This window comes from Mesoplodon bidens, assembly GCF_964165515.1.
Source record: "Mesoplodon bidens genome assembly, chromosome: 15".
Taxonomy (NCBI): Eukaryota; Metazoa; Chordata; class Mammalia; order Artiodactyla; family Ziphiidae; genus Mesoplodon; species Mesoplodon bidens.
The window spans coordinates 24,748,617-24,771,355 of NC_138171.1; the positions used below are offsets into that span (position 1 = coordinate 24,748,617).

The window sequence follows — 22,739 nt, forward strand, 5'->3', positions numbered from 1 at the left end:
ACAAGAAAAAAATTTTGTAACTATGTATGGTGACAGATGTTAACTAGACTTATTGTGATGATCATTTCACAATATACAAATATTGAATTATGTTGTACACCTGAAACTGATGTTTCATTTTAGATTCCTGTCAACAGTATATGGGAGTTCCAGTTGCTCTGCTTTCTTGTTGATATTTGGTATTGCCAGTTTTTAAAATTTTAGCCATTATGGTGGTCATGTAATGGTATCTCCTTGTGGGCTTAAATTTAATATGCTATATAGTTTTTAAAATGTATTTTGTTTTATTTCTCTTTCCCACTAACATGCAAGCCCCTTAAGGGCAGCATTTCCTATATATTTGGTTCCTGTGCTATCCCAGCACCTAGACAGAAAGTAGCACATGGTAGGTGCTCAGTAAATACTTGTTGGATGAGGACCTCTCCTCTGAGTACCCATTGTGTCATCTCTCTGAGTCACTGCCTACCTGAGCGTGGGTCTCCCACCTGCTCCATGTGCACAGACTGGGTCTGGGTTGATCACTGCTACTGGGCACTAAGGGGCTCTAAGAGGACTGTTCAGGATTGTTGGGGAACAGTGTCAGCTCAGGGCAGTGTCTCATCTGTGCTGTTCTGTGGCTTCTGACTGGGACACATGGGCGTGAGAAAAGGCGGAGAGCTGTCCTTGGCTGGCCTGTCACATGAAGGTGGAGCAACCCCTGGCCGGGTTGGCCACCAATTACCGTGTGACCATGGCAGGTTCCTTATCTGAGCATCTGTTTGCTCCTTTACACAACAGCAGACAGATCTGGGTCTGAAGTAGCTTTACCACTTACTGCATAACTTTGAGCAAATTCTTTCCCTCTGGAGCCTCAGTTTCTTCATCTGAAAAATGAAGACAGTAACAGAGTCTACATCTGAGGTCAAGGATCAGTGAGTGACCAGGAGGGAACAGAGTCCTGGGAAACAGGGCCTGGAATCAGATGGACCAACTTTGGTACCATGGGGCTGTGGCATCTTACTTAAGGCAGTGAACTCACTTGTAAAATGGGCCTCATGTTGGGAAGACCCAGGAGGAATGAGGTCTGAGTCAGGGTCATCATGTCTGAGTAAGGGTTGGTTGTTCCTGTCTGCAGAACTCTAAATGGAATTTCCCAGAGATTGGAGGATCTGAAACCCACCCAGGGGTCCCCAAGCCTCTGTCTGGGACTGCCCCACCCTTACTCCTTGAAGTCTTTCTGGATTCACTGGGAAGTGTAGGCCATGACCACCAACCTCACTTCCCACATGGGACCTTGGACCTGGCCTTTCCTTCCTTTGGGCCTCACTCCCTTGGTCCCCTTCCCTCCCTCTAGCCAAGGGAGTGCTCAGTTCTCACACCACCTCCCTGAATGACAGGGCCAGGGTTGCCACCCCCTTCCCCTCCTGCTGTGTCCTTAGCCCCTGCCCTCCCCAGATGCTGGCCCTTAGAGCTGGCCGGTCACCTGGTGAGGTTGCCTCCCCTTGGCCTTTCCAGCCTCCAGCTGCTCCTCAGCATTCTCACCTTGCCTTGGCCCTCAGCTTTCCTCAGCCCTCTCATGTCATCCTGGTCATGTCCACGTTCACACCCATTAGTGCCTCCAACTGACAGTGACTCCCAAATCCCCACCTCCTGCCCGTGACTTTCCTTTCAGGCCTCCTGAACAAAGAATGTTTAGGCTTCTCAAACTTCTCTGAAAACTCAAGCTCAAAATCTCCTCTGAATGTGTTGAAAAACCTGAGATGACCTATCAGTTTTGTTTTCTTCTTGGAAACAACCTCCTACCCCATTCAGCATTTCTTTCTAGGTTTACTACCCAGCACCCTTCACCACCATCCTGACATAACCCTTTTGACTTTCTCTCGTGTTGGAGCCTCAAATTGCCTGGATACCCTGCTTTACACTCTTTCCTTCACTCCCTTATTCTGATGTACATTCTTCGGTAGCTTCCTGAGAAACGGTGCATAGCAGATAAATACACATGACCTTCTATTGTCCGAAAATATTTACCTTATTCTTACACTTGGCTAATAGTTTGGCTGGGTATGGAACTCTAGGTTGTAAATTATTTTTAATCAGAATTTTGAGGGCATTCTCTTCTAGTTTCCAATGATGCTGCTGGGATGTCCAGTGCTGTTGTGATTTCTAATCCTTTGTACCGTTTTTCTTTTTCTCTCTCTGGATCGTATCTGTCCATAGTGTTCTGAGATTTCATGATGATGAGGCCTGGCATGGGTCTTTTTAAAATTAACTGCTCTAGACACTCAGATCTTTCAATGTGGAAACTTATGTCCTTACTTCTAGAAAATATTCTTATAGTCTCTTGTTGATAATTTTCTACCCCACTTTCTCTTTCTGGAACTCCTGTTAATCAGATGTTGAATATCCTGGACTGATCCTTTAATCTTCTAAACTTTTCTCTTCCATTTTCTTTTTTCCCACCTTTTGGGAGATTTTCTCAACTTTATCTTGCAACTCTTCTGTTGCATTTATTCCCTTCACATTTTTTATCTTTCAAAAGTTATCTCTGAATGATATTTTTGTTATAGACTCCTGTACTCTTAACCAGGGCATGAAGGACTATGCCAGTGGTTCTCAACCCTAGCTGTATGTCCAGGGAGCTTTTACAAACTGATGATGTCCAGAGCTTACTCTCAGGGATTATGATTTAACTGGTCTAGGGTAGGGCCGAAGCATAGTTTGGTTTTTGTTTTTTCAATTGGTCATCTCATCTTCACTAGAAATAAGCTCTTGCCACCATCTCCTTTATGTCTAGACTGAGGCCTTGGGCATAGCAGGCATTCACTAAATAACTGAATGAATAAACAAATCAAGCACTCTTTTGCAAAGGAAGATTGCAAAATAAGAACAAGTTACAGGCAGTCTGCTACTTTTGCTCATGTTTTTCCTAAATATATATGAAAACCCAATACTTGAAAGTCAAACAACAGTCTTGCATGTCAAAAGTACTTAAACCCAGAGAATTAAAAATGATGAAATTCCTTATTCCACCTCACCTTTAGGCAAGTCTTTAACAACATATTTCTTGTGAACGAGGATGTTAAAGTGTAATTACTTTCCTCTCAGTTTCTGCTGAGACCCCAAGGCAACACTTGCCATATGGCAGGAGAGGAACAGGACCAATGCAGGACTGAAAAACAAGGTGTCCCAAAGTGAATTCACAATTCTGCATCATCTTTAGCCTATAAAAGAGCTAGAAGTTAGAGGACAATTTTTAGAAGCTGTGGATGTACTTGAGTCTCACCATCCATGGAGGGAGGTGGTAGGGTGATTCTACTTCACCTTGAATCAATAGAGAGGGAGTGTGTAGAGAGGGACCCCGAGAACCAGGAGCCAAAAGGAAAGTTATAAGGGGCCAGTCAGAGCAAGCACATCGCCCAAAGTAAGGGAATGGAAGGTTGGGGATGCACAACAGAAGGTAACGGGGATGGGGGGGACAGGGGCAGGTTTTTGAAAACCCGTGTAAAATGGACCAGAAGCACAAGTGTCAGCTTTGAACACGCACCAGGCTCCGAGAGGAAGACGCCAGTTCACAACAGTATTGAAGAAGTATGAACTTTCCTCCCCTCATCGCACTCCCGTTAGCAACATGGGCAGCACAAGGCGGGGTTGGGGGGGGAAGGCCACAGCCAAGCACTTGCTGCCCCTCCACTGCCAGGGGCAAGACTGGCAGCGGGCCCAGCCTGGGGAAGGGGTGGCTTCTATCTCCAAACACCATTCAAAAGTTTTGTTACACTGGACTGGATGTGTCATCTACCGATGGGAGAAGCCTGGGACTTGCCCTACATGCCATCCAGGGGCAGAGGAAGAGCAAGCCCTAGAGAATAAAGATAAAGACAGTGGGAGACCCAAATAAAGTTGGCCTTTGATCCAACTGAGCTTGTTTAACACAATGGTATTAGGACTAGCACTTTGAATGTGTTTGTGTTATCTTCTTTCTTGACTGAATATGATCAGTTTAAGTTCACTGACATTGGATTGCATCAACCAATTTGATGTGCTTGGCAATTTAATGATTTCTACCTGCTGCAGTGATCAAATTTATGAGATCTCCACTTCTTTTTCTTTTTTTTTTTTTTCTGGTAATTCACCAGAACCTGGATTTGGTGTGGAAAGATGGTTTAGGATTCTCAATGAAAAAATATACAAAAGTGCAGTTGGTTTGAGAGTCAAATATATGAAAGGGGAGAAAGGCTCTAATTCCTGGAGTGCTTTTAGAACACATTTTTGGAGAAAGGCAATACCAGCTCACAGAGAAACATGAGAATTCCAGAACAGTGGCAAATACTGAAGTGGAGGAATAAATGGTGAAGGCAGAGGACAGCTGCAGCATTTTCCTTGGGAGGCAACCATTACCTGAACTGCAGGCCCCTTGCTCAGGGACCCCAGCTATGTATCACACCTGAAGGGAATCAGACAGGGGTTACCTCTGAGAGCGCTTTCTGGGCTGATGTGATCTTGAAAGGGGGGATTGTGGTTGACAGGTGTAAGCAGAAACACCCTGCTATTTTGGCAAATATACTTCTGAAACCCAGAAGCCATGCCTTTCCCTCCCGCCCAGGACAACGTCAGTTTCTAACCTTAGTAGTTATTTTATTCCTGTACGCTTGCTACTTTTAAGTACAGAAACACTTGGGTATTTACATGTGCTGTACCATTATTTAGACTTCTTAACACCTGGAGTTTAGTCCAGGGTACATGAGTCCATGCTGCATCACAAACTGCAATGAACACAAGGCAAGCTTCCTGAAAACCCATTGCCCATCTTTATGTTCATGGGTCATCCAGTTTTCCCCAAAGCCAAACGGAGCCAAACTCTCCTCAGGACCTTGAGGGAAGTTTTATGATGGAGAACTTTAAGGCAAACAAGAGGGGGTGGTTGAGGAACTAAGCAAAGAGAGGAGGGCCAGGTCCCCAAACTCTTTCTAAACTCTTGCTCTGTTGCCAGACCTCCCTCTCCCCTCTATAGAAACCTGACCTCTCCTCTGGGGTAATTTATGTTATTCAGACCATCTTCTCCCATTATTCTTCTTGGAGAAACTCAAGACAAAAGGACAGCAGAAGCTTAGACTTGGATCGAAGCCTCAACAGCCCCTGAGAACAAAGAGGAGATAGTGGTGGCCATACCTCACTTTCCTTTAAACCCGGCATCTCTGAGGTAATTACTGATCCAGTGTCATTTTGCTGCAGTCCTGCAGTCACCGCCTCCCAGGATGTGCTTCCTGGTCCACAGGGACAGGGACAGCATGCAGTGATAGCTCAGAGAATCAGTTTTACTTGAAGATTTGGGGAAAAGTATTTAAAAGGATTATTTCTATATTAACACAAACATATCGATTATGGAGTGGAAAATTCCTATGATCTTTCACTAAAATAGATTTTGAAGAAATTTTGCCGAGCCCTTATAAACTATACTTCTAGGCTCCCAAGGGTACATGTTTTACTCCTCTGATACTGTTAAGAAACTTGACTGGAAAATTTAGAAAAGCATTTTTGCCGGATGGAAGAACTCACACTGTAGTCGGGGGTTACTGCCGGGGAAGGGAGAAGGATAATGAAGGGGAATTTCGAGGTTTGCACTATAGTTTTAAATCCTTTCCCTCTGTAACAAGAAACAAAAGGCAAAAAGAGAGCCTAATAAAAAATAAATACATGTAGTTTCTGGGGAAAAAAAATCCAAGTGCTGCTGGATGACGAGTGGTCTACAGCCTCACCGAGTGTCCGGTGCAGCCCCTCATCCCCACCGCACCCCAGGACTCGAGTCTAAGGGAAGGTGGATGCTTATCCAGGATGAGCTCGCTCGGGTGAACCAGACCATCTGGGATTTCTGGGGAAGGCAGTGTGGAAAGAGCAGAGCTTTTGGAGCCAGACACCTGTGCTCCCAGCTGTGAGACCTCAGGCAAGTCATTCTTGAGAACCCCACTTCCTCATCTTTAAGATGGCTTTACCACCCCGTCTGTAGGGAACTATGAGGATGATATAAGCCACACCTAGTACTCAACAAATTTCACTCCTTTCCTTTCCTTTCCCCAGTGAAGTGTAGTCGAAAAAAAGCTTTCGAAACATTGGTGAGGGTGAGAAATGATAAAGGGGGTGGCTAGGGACAAGAGGCCCAGAAACCAGGACACCAGTCATAAAACAGGTCCAGCTCAGAAAGTGTGGCCACAGGTGCAGTATGGAGCACAATCCACCATGGGGGCACCGGGCTTAGCCTTCACACCACGTGATTACACAGGAAGGGAGGCCTTTTCCACCTAGTGTTTAAAGACACACAGCAGGGAAAGCGTTTTGGTTATTTTTAGTTAAAGAAAAACAGCCTTTTCCAAGGGCAACAAAGTGAACTCAAAGTCAGAAGGAAACAGGGTGTGTGGGCTTCTCACAATTTCTTGCTCCATAAACCTGGATGGGATTTTCCTCCTGGAAAATCAGGTGCGACTGGCCAGCAGAGGGATGACTTTGGTGGAGTAGGTGGAGCTGCAGCCGGATTGGTCTGAGAGGGCTCTAAGGTGACTTCCATACGCCAGTCGGTTGACACGATTAATGCTATTATTCTTGAGGGGCATTAAATTAAGGAATGACGCAGGGAGCCAAGAGAGCGGCTTATTCGGTTGGATTCTGAATCACAATCAAGAAATAGTCTTTATCTGCAAAAGAGGAAACATGAAAAACAAATCACTAAACGTAAAATGGGAGAAAAACACACCACAAAGCCAATAAATCATTAAAACACCAACTGTAAAATGGTGGTGGGGCAGAGAGGGATAAAAAGCATCAATACTCAGGCTGCTTCCAATTGCTGGGGAAACAGAAGATAAACTTGCAGATTTCCTGTGGGGGCTTCTGCACATGTGGCTGCCGCGAAGCGGGGCCCTCACCCTACCCGGCAGTGGTGCTCGGCAGCCCATCCTCATTTCTTTCTTTTTCTTTTTCTTTGGCTGCGTCAGGTTTTAGTTGCGGCATGAGGGATCTTTGTTGAGGCGTGCAGGATCTTTCCTTGCGGCGTGTGGGCTTCTCTCTAGTTGTGGCATACGGGTTTTTCTCTTGTTGAGGCATGTGGACTCAGTAGTTGTGGTGCGTGGGCTTAGCTGCCCTGTGGCATGTGGGATCTTAGTTCCCTGACCAGGGTTCAAACCCACGTCCCCTGAATTGGAAGGTGGATTCTTAACCAGTGGACCACCAGGGAAGTCCCCGCATCCTCATTTCTAATCTTCCCAGTACCAACAGGGAGGAAGGATTATCACGTTTTTTTGGGTAGGGAAACTCAGGTTCAAGGTTTCCGACAGCAATGGTTCTCAACCTACAGGGTGTCAGAATCACTTGGAAGGCTGTGGGACTGCTGGTCCCACCCCCAGGGCTTCGGACTCAGTGGGTCTGGGGTGGAGCCCGAGAATTTGCATTTTTAACAAGTTCCCAGGTGATGCTGATGCTGCGGGAAGAACCACTAGTTTAAGGTTACCCAGCTAATTAGTATCAAAGACAGAATTCTAACCTCAACCCCGCTAGTCTTGGGTTAATGTCAGTTCTGTCATAAGTTCAGGTGCTAGCCTTCCAGAGCCTTCTGGAGTAGAAAATTTCAAAGGCACCAGGTCAAAGGGGTCCAAAGCTACCTGAATTTCAGCTCTGGGGATCCAGCCAGTCAGAAGGAATGTCCATCATGAAATCATAGCGAGTCCAAGTCCTCTGGGGTGAGCCTGACTGCCTCTAACTTTATAAAAGAGGAAGTGGGAGAAGCGGGGTGTTTCAGCTTTGCCCACTTAACGATCAAACTGCAAACATTCACCAAGGCTTCCACGTGCTGGCTCTGGGTCAATCACTTCTCACACAGCACCTCACTGAATCCTTGAATCACTCTATGAGGCAGGGCCCAGTGTTTTCTCATTTTTACTAATGAGATCACTAAGGCTCAGAGAATTACATGACTTGCCCAAGCCAAGGCAAACATGCCAGGTGGGGTAGCTGGGTTTGACTCAGATGCTGAACGCCTCTGGTCTGCCCCGCTGCTGAACATGTGAAAAATGGCAGGACCTTGGCCATGTCTGCTTTGTGTCTGTTCAGATTCAAGCCTAAAGCTTGCTTCTTCCCATGACGATGGACATCTGGGAAGGAACAGATATTATAAGACTAAGTTTCATGGCTAAGCAATCTGCACTAATAAAAATAGAAATAGTTAACAAGCCACCAATAAAACTGATAAAAACAGATACTATTAGCAATACCAGTGTCTTTTCTTCCAAATAATCAAGCTCTACATTCAATAATAGCACTCCCAGTGCTTTGTGGGAAGCAGTGTGTTAAAGCTTGATGACACTGTGTTCACTCAGCTGCTCCAGAGCAGACATTCTTGGAAGCTTTAAGCCAAGAGGTGCTGTCCGCCGAGAGTCTGTCGACTTGGAGACCACGTAATTTGTCCTTGCTTCACATTGTGGGCTTCCAGGTGGGGCACAAGGTTTGCTCTGATTTGGAGGGTTGGTAGCCTAATTTCTAGGGGAGTGGAGGTTTGTCTGTAATCACACAGCATGAAGTCTTGGGAGGGATGTGAGTTCAAATCTGATTCCAAGCCTTTCTGCCCAAACTCGTGCCAACATACTCAACCAGATGAGGCATCTCAGAGCACCAGAGCAGTACTGGCCCCTACTAGACACTTTACAGATGTAGAAACAGAGGTTTGGAGGTGTCCTGTGATTTGCTACAGGTCATGCTTTTAAGAGGTGAAGCCGGGAAAACAGATGCTGTGCCTGCTGCAGTCTATTTTCGCTGACAGAATCAGAGACCTCATCATTGGTTGGAGATGCATTAGACAGTGATTAAATTGATAAACAGTGTATGTATGTTTTTGGAATAAATGACTCTGAAGTTATCCTAGGTTCTTATTTGTGACTGACCTGCTCTGTCCCCACCCCTCCAGGGAGTGTCCCCAGGAGACTGTGGGCCCCTGTGACTGGCTCTATGGGTCTCTCCTTCACATCCTTCCAAGCAGCTCAACTGGACCCGAACAGGCCTGGGAACAGAACCAATATTGCTCTGCTGCAAGGAGTGGCTGACCGCCATCAAATACCTCAGAATTCTGCAGCCAGCCTCCTCGGCACCTGTGTTGCAAAGCCCAGGGGCAGTCAATGTCCCAGCCTCCCCACTGCCCTCTTTCATCCAGGCCCTCAGTCACAATCCTATCACCTCCTGCCTTAAAAAACCTCTGCTCACAGGGTCAAGTCTATGCAGCTGCGTTTGGCATTTGAGGCCCCTTCTAAACTGGACCAAACGTATCACCTCACACTCCTTCCTACACATATCCTGGTGCCCTAGACAAGCTGCACTGCAGCCGCCTCCATCACCATCTGCACATTTAGCTCAGGCACACTCAACCACGGGGCTCAGCCAAAAAGGAGACGGAGGGGGAGAAGTGACTGCAAAAACAGTCCTGGAGGATCTGTCTACCACTCCAGGCCGTGCGTGTGAGGGAGGTGAGGCAGGGCAGGGCAGGTGGCCCTGCTGTCCCCTCCTGCGGTCCCCGTCCTCATGGGCTCCTCCCACGGTAAGCATCTCATTACCCTGAGAATGATCCTAAGACCTAAGCCAGGTATGGTTTGCACCACACAGTCCCCAAGTGCAAGCCAAGCACCTCATGTGAAACAAAAGCAGCAATCTCTTCCAGTGCTGGAGGAAGAGCTGTCTGTATGGGGTCCAGAGAAACGGGACTTTCGTTTGGAAGTGGGCAAATGAATAGATAAAATAGTGCATGGTGTTTTTGCCTCACACTTTGGTTTAGAAGCGCTGAATTCCTTTTTCTTCAAGCGTAGCTTTCCCACCCCCCGCACCCCCAAGCCCCACCCTGCTTGCTTACTCTGCACCTGTGCCCTCAAGACTCAGCTCAAGTGCTCCCTCCTCTGGGAAGCCTTTGCTGACCGCCACAAGCAGCCACAAGTAGCCCTAATCACACCTTCCTCTATGTTCCCAAGTGCTCCTTGAATTCCCCCACATCAAGGTGAGGATTACACTGTGTTATGCTTATATGTCTCTCTCCCCCATGAGAACACAATTCCCTGCTGTGGCCTAGAACCCAGGACGGGGTCTGGCCTAGAGTCACTGTGAATGAGTATTTGTTGGGGACGCCAGCTGGAGACAGGCCAGGTGGTGAGGCAATCAAATCTGTACCTTCTGCTCTTCAGGCCTTTCTGTGGAAACTATGGAGACACCCATGTGCTAAGCCGTCCTGATAGCTACAGAGCATGCACTGTGAGGGTCTGCTCCTAAGTGGGGATGTGGAAGACCACTTACCTGGTGCAACCATAATTTCATTTTTCTTGGAGCGAATTCGAAGGAAGGTGAGGTCATTCTGGGGGTCAATTTCACGCACGGTGCTCCGGGCCTTCAAGATGAAGTTGTGCATGAGGTTGGCGTACTGTGTGGTGGTGGGATTGTCCATGGTGCTCTTGATGGGAATGCCTGAGGGGAGACGAGACAGAGACTGAGCAGAACACTGGGGTCCCTTTCTGCCCAGCTCTTAGCCCCACACCCATAATTCTAGAGTCTAGACTGGCAGTTAACAGTCAAAGCCCACTATTTACTGAAAGCTTGACAGGCAAGTGTTGAGCACTTGAAGTATGTCAACAACAGTCCCCAGAACTACTCTAAGGGCGGCGTCACCATCTTTACTTGCCAATGAGGCAACAGAAACTCTGAGCGGTGAGGTGGCCTGCCTATGGTCACACAGCAGGTAAAGAGAAGCAGTGGGGTCAGGATTCAAACGCAGGCCTGTTGGCTCGACTGCCAGGCTCCTTTCACAGGGCCACATCATACTGGCTGGTTTCCAGCAATAGAAGGAGAGACTATCATTCATAACACTTAGAACAGAAATAAGGAGAATACCTCCTACAAATCTGTAAATACTAAAAAGTAGATAGAAGAAGAAAGGTCAGCCCGTGTCAAGATAGAACCGTCACTGGTGTTTTGCTCCAGTTCCCACCAAGGAAGGCTTAGGGCCCAGTTATTATTATTATTCTTTTAAATTAATTTATTTTTAATTTATTTTTATTTTTGGCTGCATTGGGTCTTCGTTGCTGCGCGTGGGCTTTCTATAGTTGCAGCGAGTGGGGGCTACTCTTCATTGTGGTGCATGGGCTTCTCATTGCAGTGGCTTCTCTTGTTGCAGAGCACGGGCTCTAGGCACATGGGCTTCAGTAGTTGTGGCTCGCGGGCTCTAGAGCGCAGGCTCAGTAGTTGTGGTGCATGGGCTTAGTCGCTCTGTGGCATGTGGGATCTTCCTGGACCAGGGCTCGAACCCGTGTCCCCTGCATTGGCAGGCAGATTCTTAACCACTGCACCACCAGGGAAGCCCTGTTCCTTACATTCTTGGTTAAGTCTGCTTAAACTCACACTTTTATTATGAAACACCATTTAAATTTGGCCAAGGCTGAGACGTCAACAGGCAGTGGCAGGTGGTTGGTAAGTGATTGGGACAAGAGCATGTCATAATTTTAGGGGCGGGAAGCAATCCCTCTGGGCTGGGATGGTCAGGGAAGGCATCCTGCAGGAAGAGGCAGCTGAGCTGAATCATGGGGGTAGGAAAGCCTGAGAGGGGTAATAAAGGTCCCTAATACAATCATCCTTAACTGATCACCTCTAATGGAAGTCTTCAGAGGGCTTAAGGGCCCCACAGAGCAGTGAGTTCTGACCACCTCCATCTATGGCTGGGTGATCTCGGGCAGGTTACCTCACTGCTCTCAGCTTCCAGTTTCTCATCTGAAAAATGGGCAAACGTCCCTGCTTTGCAGGGTCACTGTGTGAAATGTAAATGAGAGACTGAAGTGGGAGCTCCGTGAATGGAACATAAACTAAAAATAAATAAACACAGGGACTTCCCTGGCAGTCCCGTGGCTAAGGCTCTGTGCTTCCATTGCAGGGGACATTGGTTTGATCCCTGTTTGGGGAACTAAGATCCCACATGCCACGCAGCATGGCCAATAAATAAATAAATAAACAAACACAAACACACACAAAATAATTTTTAACATTCATATGGCAGTTACTGTACATCAGGCACCGTTCTAAATGCTTCCCTTAGAAGAAAGTAGAATGACTGTCCACATTTTACAGATGAGGAAACTGGAACAGAGAGGTTAAGTGACTTGTTAAGATCATACAGTTGATAAGTAAGTAGGGTCGGGATTCAAACCCAGGCAGTCTGGCTCCGCATTCCATATTCTTAGCCACTGTGCCATACTGCCACATTAATATACAAAAAATAAGTGCTCATCATTAGTATCCAAAAGGTGGTAAGCAGTTGGGGTTATATTTTCCCAAGGAAAAAGCTCAACTTTTGGGGCAGTTTTAAGGCAAGAATGAAGCCTTGTGGTTTGGAATACTACTGGAAGCCTAGGGGTCCCAGGTGGGGAGTCGGCCCCTGGGGCTGTTCCCTCCCCATCTGGGGTCAAAAATGTCCAGTCCCAGAAGAGAGTCTTTTTCTGAGTGACATACAGTCTTTTGGGTCTTGGCGCAAGAAGCTCCCTGTAGCAAGGACCAACCACTCCATTTGGGGCAGCTAAGTTCTGAAGAGGAAGGGGAAGCCTCAGGCCACCCAGTTGGTCAGTGGTGGACCCGAGCTGCCTCCCAGTGTCCTCTGGGCTCCCCAACCTACTGCCTCCTTTGAACACAATGACCTCGTGGTTTAATTAGAGTCTGACAAAGCTGGGGAGCACACTCTGCCTGGCTCTGGGCTGTCCAGGGTCTGACGACTTGGAAAACAACATTCTGAGGACATGCCACCTTCAATCTGTCACCCTTGGTGACTTTCATTCTGCTCTCTTTAAGTAGGCACTGTTGAGAATTCTGCCTTTCCAAAACAAGGCCCAGAATGACAGTGCATACACACAGAGGCTCTCAAGGAGCCTCAAACAAAGCAGAGCTGACTGAATGCACTGGATTTGAGAATTGGGGGAGCCCAGCTGGGTGACCCTGGACATGGCCTGGGACATAGTCCAGCAGCCACCCTCTGGTCCTTCACAGCACAGTGTGGGAGAAAGAGCACAAGTGCGTTCAGACAGACTTGGGATGACATCTTGGCTCTATAATGGTAGGTGAATCAATTAAATTTCTAGACTCCCTCTTCTCCACTGCGAAATGGAGACAACAGAGCTGCTTCAAGGGATACATGAAAAACTATGTTTTGTGAGGCACCAGCCCGTGGCCTGGCACAGAACAGTTGTGCGATAATGTCAGTTCCCTTCTTCACCATGTCTACTGCAGGATGAGAAAATTAGCATCTGTACTCTTCTAGTTGTTGAAATAATGTCCCAGAAGAGGAGGGAAAACTATAGGCCCAAAGAAGTTGGCAAGAGTATTACCTAGCAAAAAAAAGTGGAAACAGCATAAATGTAGGATGCTCAATAAACATTGTACTGGCAGTTAAAAATTTTGCTTATGTAAACCATGGAGCCAAAAAAAAAAAAAAAACCCAAACAAAAACTCATGAGTAAAACATATGCAAAAGAGTAACAACTATAATTATGACCAAGAGAAAATGCACCTGGACAAGGGCTGAAAAAGTATGGCATACTGAAAAGTATGATGTGTCAGGGCAGTGGGGTAGAGTGAATTTTTCCTTTTTTTAAATTTAGAATTCTAGTAATAGCGTTTGGACACTAGAGGTGTTTAAAAAAGAAAAGGGGGGGGTGAGAAATAGATCAGGTAATGAGAGGTTTAGTAAAAAGCAAGTGTTATGCTGTGTTGGGCTATTTTCTGGGGGCCTGCCTGCACTCAGGTCATGGCTGGAAGGAGGGTGTACCTTCTGTGTTCACCACGATGATTCCCTGCACGCCCTTCTGGCTCTGAAGTCGCTTCAGTGTCTCCTCCACCTCTGCCTGCCAGAGAGAATAAGACCAAGGTTAGGAGGGGTCAGGAAGGCTGGATCAACTCCCTCACAGCCCTGGCAGATGAATCACACATTCCAACAACAAACAAGTAACACCCAGGCACGTGGCACTTCCTGAAAGCTCCCCAGGCCTATTTGGAATGGTTCCTAGGCCACCACCAGCATCTAAACCATCATCTTCCCAGTATGGGGTGGGGCTGTGCTCCTGGCCCTTTGCCCACCAGGGGCCCTTTGCCCCTCAGCTGTTGGGGAGCAGAATTCAAATACCATTCCCAGGAGTACAGACACATCCATGACTCACATATTTGGTACAGCTGGGGGACAAACCAGAGGACTCCAATGATTTAAAAAAACCCAAACAGGGGTGTCTAACAGGAAGGAGACACATCATCATTTGTGGCCCAAAGAGCACAACTGAAAACATCCCAAAGGAAGCAAAATGATCCCATGAGGATAGACTCAGTGACCTAATAAGCTGGCACCTGAGATAGGGCGACACGTGGCACACAGCCATAGCAAATGCTGAGGAAGGGGCTCATTAATCCTGCATCTCCGGGTGCTAGTCTGGGTGGGATACTCTGGCACATGGAATTTGTAAACAGGGTGGACAGACTCTGGGCCCTCACCTTGCATGCAAGCCCTTCTCTATTATTATTCCCATCTCTTTTACCCTTCCATCCACTCTCCACCTACATGTCCATAACTCCCTGTCTCCACATCTTTTTACCCGAACAAGGCCTCTTCTCTGCTGAAATCCAGCAAATGCTTCTAGATCATCTAAGATCTCACCCTCCTCCATGAAGCCTTGACTGTACCTCTCTGGGGATGCATTAGGTACTGCTTTACTTGGAGTCTCTATAATGGTCTGCAGAGTAGGGGCTCAATAAATAGCTGTTAAACTGAAGTCGGTCTAACTCTTCCTGTGGACGGAGACTGGCCCGAAGTGTTTGTTCTAGGAGGTCCCTTCGGTACCCATCCAGCATCTAGTCAGAAGCTCCTCACAGGCCGAGAGTCAGATTATGTTGGAAACAGAGGCTCTGTTCACCAAGAGAGTGGTCCCCCACCCTCATGGGCTAATGAGTTGGCCCAGGGGGAGGAGCTTCTAAACAGTGGATGGAGATAGCACAAAGGTTGTTTTTCTAGTAGGCACAAGCCTCACAATCCAGTCTCTGCCACCCACCCCCCAATGACATGTGAATACTCTCAAATGCCAGAGGGAAGGGCAAACAAGTTCCTTCTACAAAACGGCAGAGAGCCTGATGCCTCTATAATCTGGAGCCTTGGGTAAAAGGACAGGGCTCGCTATGTGGATGTGAGAGTATAATACAGTGCGTTACACGTGTATGAGATCGTAGCTCATTCAGCAGACTTGCAGTGAGCTCCTACTACACACCATTCTGGAGAGGAGCGGAGAAGTATGATGGTGGTCAAAACTACACCGTACTCAATCTGACCTGGTAACCCTCCTGGAAATTCATCCTAAGGAAATAATCCAAAAGAACTAAAAGAACACAGCAAGGTGTCTGCTGCAGTGACATCTGCAATAACAAAAAAGCAGGAGGAGCCCCAAATACCCAGTAATTAGGGAAAAGGCCGAGGAAATTTTGGAATGTCCGTTCACAGGAATATAATACATACATTAACAATGGGGATCAGAATATTTACACCACCACAAAGAGAAAGTGTTGCGAGACTGCATATACATGAAAACAAGAAGAGGGCTAGAAGGATTATAGAAAAAAATAAAAAGCCACACTGAGAGCAGAGAAGTATAGATTAGGTTTTCGTTTCTTTCTTTCTTTTTTTTAAACAGCCTCTTTTACTCTATTATATTGTTTCTATTTTTTATATAATTCCACATATATACCTATTTATTTGTTTATTTATTTGGTCGCATCGGGTCTCAGTTGCGGCACACAGGATCTTTCGTGGCGGGGCTCGGGCTTCTCTCCAGTTGTGGCTCGTGGGCTCCAGGGTGTGTGAGCTCTGTAGTTTGCCGCATGCAGCCTCTCTCCTTGAGGCGCGCGAACCCAGTAGCTGTGGCACGCGGGCTTAGTTGCCCCGCGGCATGTGGGATCTTCGTTCCCTGACCAGGGTTCGAACCCGCAGCCCCTGCATTGGTAGGCGGATTTTTTACCACTGGACCACCAGGGAAGTCCCCATTGTTTCTACTTAAAAACATTTTTTTAACCCATCTCTCTGTGTATCCAAGCGATCAGACATCTCTGATTTGGGAACTATAGGGCTCTGACATTCTCAACATTATGAGAATAAGCATATATAGGAAGAAGTAGGATGGCAATTTAGGGCAGCTCAAACAATCTGCAGTCAAACTGGGGACGGGGCAAGCTAAAACCAAAGATGCCAGAATCAAAGTCCAAAATACCCCTGGAGATTGGAAAGTGAGGCTGAAATGAAAAAGATGAAATTTCATAAGACTGCTATTCATTCAATAACTATATGGGAAACTTCTATGTGCCAGATGTTGTTTTAGGCCTAGGGATGCTGTATTGAACAAAATACGACAAAAATCCCTGCTCTCATGAAGCCGACATTGGTGGGGGGGGGGAAGGGATCAGACATTTTTTAAAAAAACATAAAATACAAATGCCAAATACAGTAGGGATGGGGGACCTGGAATGCAGGGGCTGATGGCAATTTTAAACAAGGTGGTCAGAGAAGGCCTCACTAAGGTGATAGCTGAGTAGAGATCTGAAAAGAAACGAGGGAGCTAACCATGCAGATTTCTAGGGAGAGTGTTCCAGAAAAAAAGCAAAGGAGCCAGTGCGGCTGAGGGCAGTGAGTGGCAGGCAGCCAGATGAGGGAGGGAGCCAGGATCAGACTAGATTTCAGGGGGCCTCATAGACCAGAGTAATGACTTTGGTTTTTAATGGGGAGGGTGTGAGGAGCCACTAGCAGGTTTTGAGGTGAGCAGTGACAAGATCTCTTTCAAAAGGATGGCCCTGGCTGCTGTGTGGAGAACGGACTGCAGGGGGCAAGCACAGCCTGCCTGAGCCCGGGCCTGGCATGTGCTGCTCCTTCTGAAAGCAGCAATCTTCTCTCCCTCACTCAACCACTTGATGTAACTAAATCCCAACTCTTTGGACTCAGCTCATGAGCCTCCTACGGGAGGCCTTCTCTGACACCTGCCCCTCGCCCCTCTTCTAGGCACCCACGCACCCTGACTCCATAGCACTTATCACAGTGGAGTGTAACTGCCTGTTCTGCATCTGTCTCCTCCTCCAGACCCAAGGCACCCTGGGAGCAGGAACCTAGACTTTGTAATCCCAGTACCTGGTACAGCATAGGCTCAATAGATACTTAAGGAACAAATAAAAACCATTTCTACAACCATGTTTTACAAAAAATCAACCTTTTTAAGTTCAGTACCCAGGATAAAAAGGAGCTAAGGTTTAGTTGATCCTAAATTTAATGAGAACCAACTACTGAGATCTGGCTGCTTAAAAAGTAAACACTTACCAAGAAAGGGAGGACATACACATATACAATGACCAACTCAGAATCTGCTATAGGTCAGATATTAGGATGAATGTTTTCAGACACGTCTCATCTGAACTTTCCATGGTTAGTATGATCTCCATTTTACAATGAGAAAAACCAAGGTTCAGAAAGGAGAAGAGTTTTTGCCCAAGGACACACAGCAGGTCAAGAGAGAAGAGCTGAGGGACTTCCCTGGTGGTGCAGTGGTTAAGAATCCACCTGCCAAGGCAGGGGACATGGGTTCGATCCCTGGCCTGGGAAGATCCCACATGCCATGCAGCAACTAAGCCTGTGCGCCACAACTACCGAGCCTGCACTCTAGAGCCCACGAGCCACACTACTGAGCCCGAGTGCCACAACTACTGAAGCCCACGTGCCTAGAGCCCGTGCTCTGCAACAAGAGAAGCCACCGCAATGAGAAGCCCTCGCACTGCAACAGAGAGTAGCCCCCGCTCACTGCAACTAGAGAAAAGCCCAAAATGCAGCCCAAAATAAATAAATTAAAAAAAAAAAGAGGAGAGCTGAATATATCACTGACCGCAAATGATGAGGTCCCAATCCTCAGGGAGCTCACATTTTGGTGGAAGAGACCTTCAAAAACAAATGACCAAGATTCTTGCAGGGTACAGGGATGGGGCTGGGGGGGGCGGGGGGGGGGACAGGAGGATGCTACTTGACAAGTGTGGTCAGGAACACCTGAAGATGTAATCTTTAAGCCAAGAACTAAATGATGAGAAAGAAAGGCACTCCACGCAATGGGATGAAAGCAAAGGCAGTGAAGTGGGAAGGAGTCTGGCATGTTCAGAGGAATAAAGAGAACCAGTAATGCCAAGGTTTTTGATTCTTTGCTAATCTGACAGGCAAAACCCAAGTAATAGAAAGCCAACTTTTCTTTAATGTTTAAGAATTATCAGTGAGGTTCATCAGAAAAATAAAAAACAAAAAACTTATCAATGAAGTTAAAGTGGAATTTGCTTGCATCTCTCCTTTTTTGAGTCTTGATTTTTCCATATATCTTATTGATTTTCAAAAACTTATGTTAGAAATATTAGACTTTTGTCTATCATATAAATTACACTTCTCCCACTTTTCAAATGTAGCCTTATGATTTTTTTCAATAATCAGAAGTTCAAAATTTTTATGTAGTCAAATTTAATAAAAATTTTTCCTGGAAGACTAGAAAATAGCTTCTCCAATCTGACCCCAACCAGTAGCATGGGGCTAGGCCTGGGTGAATGGGGGTCATGAGGTCTAGAGGAGGCACTGCACACCTGCTTTCAGGAGAAAATGCTTAAAACAAACTTCAAGTTCAGTCCTGAGGAGCCAAGAAAGAAAACAAATGATGCCAAAAAGACACAAGCAGCAACAGAGACATCTGCAGATGGGAAAGGAGTCCTAGTTAGGCATCCAAGTCATGCACCTTTGTCTTTAAAGTTTGTCATCCCTGCAGTGCTAGTCAACTGGTACCAGAAATATCTGAGTGGATACTCTGGGTCGGCTCACATCACCAAATTCCTGTCCTGCTCCTACAGACAGCCCAACTGGTATCCTCAGCACCCGGACTCTTTATTACTATTAACATGGGTGTCTGCATCAGAGAAGGGTTCTCTAGCTCCCAGCTGCATGTTGCTGACAGACAAAACACACACACACACACACACACACACAAAACAAACAAACAAACAAACAACAACAAAAAACAAGCAGCAGTAAAACTCCAGGATTATTCATTGGTTTGGCATAGGAGGGATAACCATCTGAAGCAAATGATTCACAAAGGAACTGTGACCAATTTGACTAAGAAGCATGAAATTTTTAATTGCCATAAAACAAAAATGAATTAAAAGGAGGGAAAAACATTTGCATCAAATAGAACAAAGGAGTAATTCCAAAATATCACACAGAATGATTATGTTTTTGAACGCTGGCAGTATTATGGCAAAACTGGTACGAAGGCAATACGACCTTTTGGGAAAGCTACAGGACAATACTATTGCGAGAACCGTAAGTGTTGGTCCCCTTGCCTCAGAAATTCTTTTCCTGAGAATTTCTCCTAAGGAAATAAACTAATAAATTAAAAAAAAAAGACAAAGAAAACAAACTCTACACATTCAGAGACATTCATCACAGTGTTATCTCCGTTAATGAACTAGAAGCAACCCAAATGTACACCAGGGGAATGATTTGGCAAATTATGGTAAAAATATTTCACTGACTATTATGTAGTTACTAAAAATGATTCATTACAAAGATGATGCAGCAACAAAGTTATATGTCTTTGGACATTAAAACAAACAGAAACAAAAAACTAGCAGGTACATCTTGAAAAATAAGCATATGTGAACAAAGAGGAAGAAGAATGTACAAAGATGAAAATACTTGTGTGATGGAGTAAAACTGGATGCTAATTATGGATGATTTTTATATCACCTCACCATCCTAAGGGGCAATTTGTCAGTTTCTACCAAAATGTTGAAATATGCATGCCAGAAGTACCACAACTGCATAACACAAACATAAGTGCAAAAAAAAAAAAAAAAAAAAAAAGACAAAAATAATACTGCAGCATTGTCTGGATTGAAAAACTGTAAACCATCTAAATGTATATACTGCAATAGAATATGAATACAGTCCTTTAAAAGAATGAAGTAGATTTGTATTTATCGACATGGAAAAATATTTGATATCTTTTAGTGAACAGAGTAGGTTGCAGAATGAGATTATCTATACATATTAGCCTAAAGTAAACTTAATATGCATAAATACATATGTTCCAGTTTCATGTAATAAACAGGCTATATATAAATGTGCTTATGCACTAAACAAACCTGGAAGGAAACACACCCACTGTCAACAGTCATTACCAGAGGGAAGTGAGATAGGGACTACTTACACTTTCTACATTACATACTTTGGTACTGCTTCAATTTGTTAAACTGTGCATCTAAATATGTTTTGCTTTTATGAATATAAACACACAACAGCATGGTACAGGTTGCAGGAAGCTACCACTTGTGTAAGAAAAAGGGGGCATGTATATACATGCTTGTATAGATATATTAATAAAAGAAACTAACAATGTTTCTGAAGGAGACTGAGGCTGGGTGTCAGCGTTGGGTGGGAGATTTATTTTTCACTTAGATCCTTTCAGATTATTATTATTACTTTTTTACCGTAAGATTTGTTAAAAAAATTTTTTAGTTTAAAAAGTGATGTGAAAGATGAAGTTACTTCATCTATACTATAAACTAGCCAACTATATAAAGCAAAGTATACAGCTAAACTATATAAAGCAAAAACTGAAGAGAAAATGACTAATAGGAGTAATATGCCTAATTATAAGTCGTCACCTCCAGGTCACGGCACTGTTTCTTATTCCTTTTCAATTTTTCTTATAGACTTTAAATTCTTAAATACGATTTCCGAAAGCCATTCACATGATTTAACATTTAAAAGGTCTTTTCAAGTTTTTTACAACTTGGGAGGTTTAAAAACACAAGAAAACAAACCTGTAAAGGCGTAAAGGGCCCACAGTTCTAGCCAGCAAGGCAGGAACCCCAAGGGTGGATCCCGCTCGTTTCTGACTCATGCACCATGTCCCAGCGTCTCGAAAGAACCACAGGGACAGAAAGGCAGCAGTCGAGTTTCTAGGGTTCAAATACACCTCTGCCATTTCCTGGGGCAAGGCACTTAGCTTCACCAGGCTTTAGACTCCAAGTATGTAAAAGGGGGATAATGATCGTACCTCCTTCACAGCGCTACGGTGAGGAGGAAGGGCAGGGTAGGTAAGGCGCTTAGCAGTGCCTGACACGAATTAAGCTTCCCGGAAGTGTAATCATTATTGTTGTTATCTCGCAACAAGGCCCAGGATGCTAGGAGGCAGAGGCCTGTGGGCCTGCCTCCCCATCTCCGTCAATCCCTCGCCGAGGCCCAAGCAACTGCTTCCGGTCTAGGGACAGCGGGATCCGGTGTCCCCTCGGTCTAGTCTGGAGGCCCGCGCCGCCCCGGTTCCGACCTCCAGACAACTCGGCCCCGGCCCCGCCCAGCCCCGCGGATGCCCAGTCCAGCGCTCGGAGCCGCCCCCGGAGGATGGAAGGCCAGGCTCAGGGTGTCGGGAAGTCGTGCTCGGCCACCTCCCGGCCGCCTGCCACAAGCTCCCAGCAGACACTCACCATCTCGGACCGAACCGGCAGCTCCGCGTCCCCAGCCCTCAGCCCAGTCCCGCTGCCTCTCTGCGCCTGCGCACAGCCCCCTGTCAAGGCGGACAGCCTCGGTAACCTATCAGGAGCCAGCGTGGGACGGCTGGGCGGGAGGGTAGGCGGATCTTAGCTGCCCCAGGGCTCGAGGGGAACTTGCCCTGTGCCGTCCGAAAATGAACAGTAAAGGAGCACTTAAGCTATGGAAAATTCCTAATGCCCACTGTGCCGAAAAGACGCTGGTTCGCGTTGTTGGAAGAGGCTTTCAACTCTCAACCGAGGTCTGAGCTGGATCTGCAGATTCTGGGTGGAGGGTGGTGAGCGATTCTGAAGGCGAGGACGGGAGTTGCTGAGACCTCCTTTCAGGCAAAATGAGGCGCGAAGCCAAAAAGCTCCGAAAACGCGGGAAAATCCGGAGTTCGGGCTGGAGTCAAGCGTCCCTGGGTTCTCCAGAGCGACTCCCTTGGGAATATTCCATGCAGGCTCTGAGAGAAGCGGTCAGGTCTAGACTGGGAGTCCGCAGCCTTTGAACCCCGAGCTCAGCAGCCACCCGGTGTTCCCTTGAAGCCGCCACCTCACATTTCTGTGCTCCCTCATTTTCTCACCTTCTTCCTGGAGCCCTATTGTTGCCAACAAATCTTGGCTCTCCGTGCACCGATGCTGAACAGAAATACGAGACAGATTTTGGAGGATAAGAGAGATGGCTTTATTCCTCTGCCAGGCAAAAGGGAAGACACAGCAGGCTAGCGCCTCAAGAACTGTGTGTCCCCCCCCCCGAAACGGAGATTTTATATGTGGGGCTCGCAGTCCCCGGTATATAAGGATCAAAGTAGTGAAAGTCTCGCATTCTTTTTCTCCTTGCATTATTTCAAAACAGTCATAGCTGGCGTTAGGCAGTCCAGTAATTGGGTCCCTTTGTCTCTGGTTTATCTGCCTGCGACCTTCTTTCTGAAATGCAAAAGCTGCAGGGGGTGATTTGTTACCAGGGGGCGCAGGGAATATAAACACCAGGACCACGATGTAATTTACATGAAGTTTGGGGTTGATCTGCCCAGGATGTAACTCACACAGCGTTAGCGTGATAGGTGCAGGATGTAATTTACATAGTGTCAGGGAGTGAGGTTAGTTTTGTGAAGTTCAAATCTAGTTACAGACACTAC

General features: G+C 46.3%; 2 protein-coding genes across 3 annotated transcripts in view; one reads left to right on the forward strand and one right to left on the reverse strand.

Moving 5' to 3' along the window:
• PIGU (phosphatidylinositol glycan anchor biosynthesis class U) overlaps positions 1 to 22,739 on the forward strand; it is a 577,582-nt gene that overhangs the window by 121,572 nt on the left and 433,271 nt on the right. The window contains exon 12 of one of the 2 annotated variants that reach the window (XM_081256797.1): positions 8,711 to 8,863. The exons of the other annotated variant lie outside the window; for it this stretch is intronic. Coding sequence (XP_081112923.1) covers positions 8,711 to 8,776 — 66 coding nt within the window. The 3' untranslated portion in view covers positions 8,777 to 8,863. Of the gene's footprint in view, positions 1 to 8,710; positions 8,864 to 22,739 lie in introns of those variants that run through there. 2 annotated transcript variants of the gene reach the window in all.
• On the reverse strand, positions 6,298 to 21,655 carry DYNLRB1 (dynein light chain roadblock-type 1). Its single transcript, XM_081256809.1, has 4 exons — positions 21,556 to 21,655; positions 13,796 to 13,871; positions 10,291 to 10,458; positions 6,298 to 6,662 (listed from the first exon to the last, which is right to left on the reverse strand). Exons 1-4 carry the CDS (start codon positions 21,556 to 21,558, stop codon positions 6,619 to 6,621), a joined length of 291 nt encoding a protein of 96 aa, XP_081112935.1. The 5' UTR covers positions 21,559 to 21,655; the 3' UTR covers positions 6,298 to 6,618.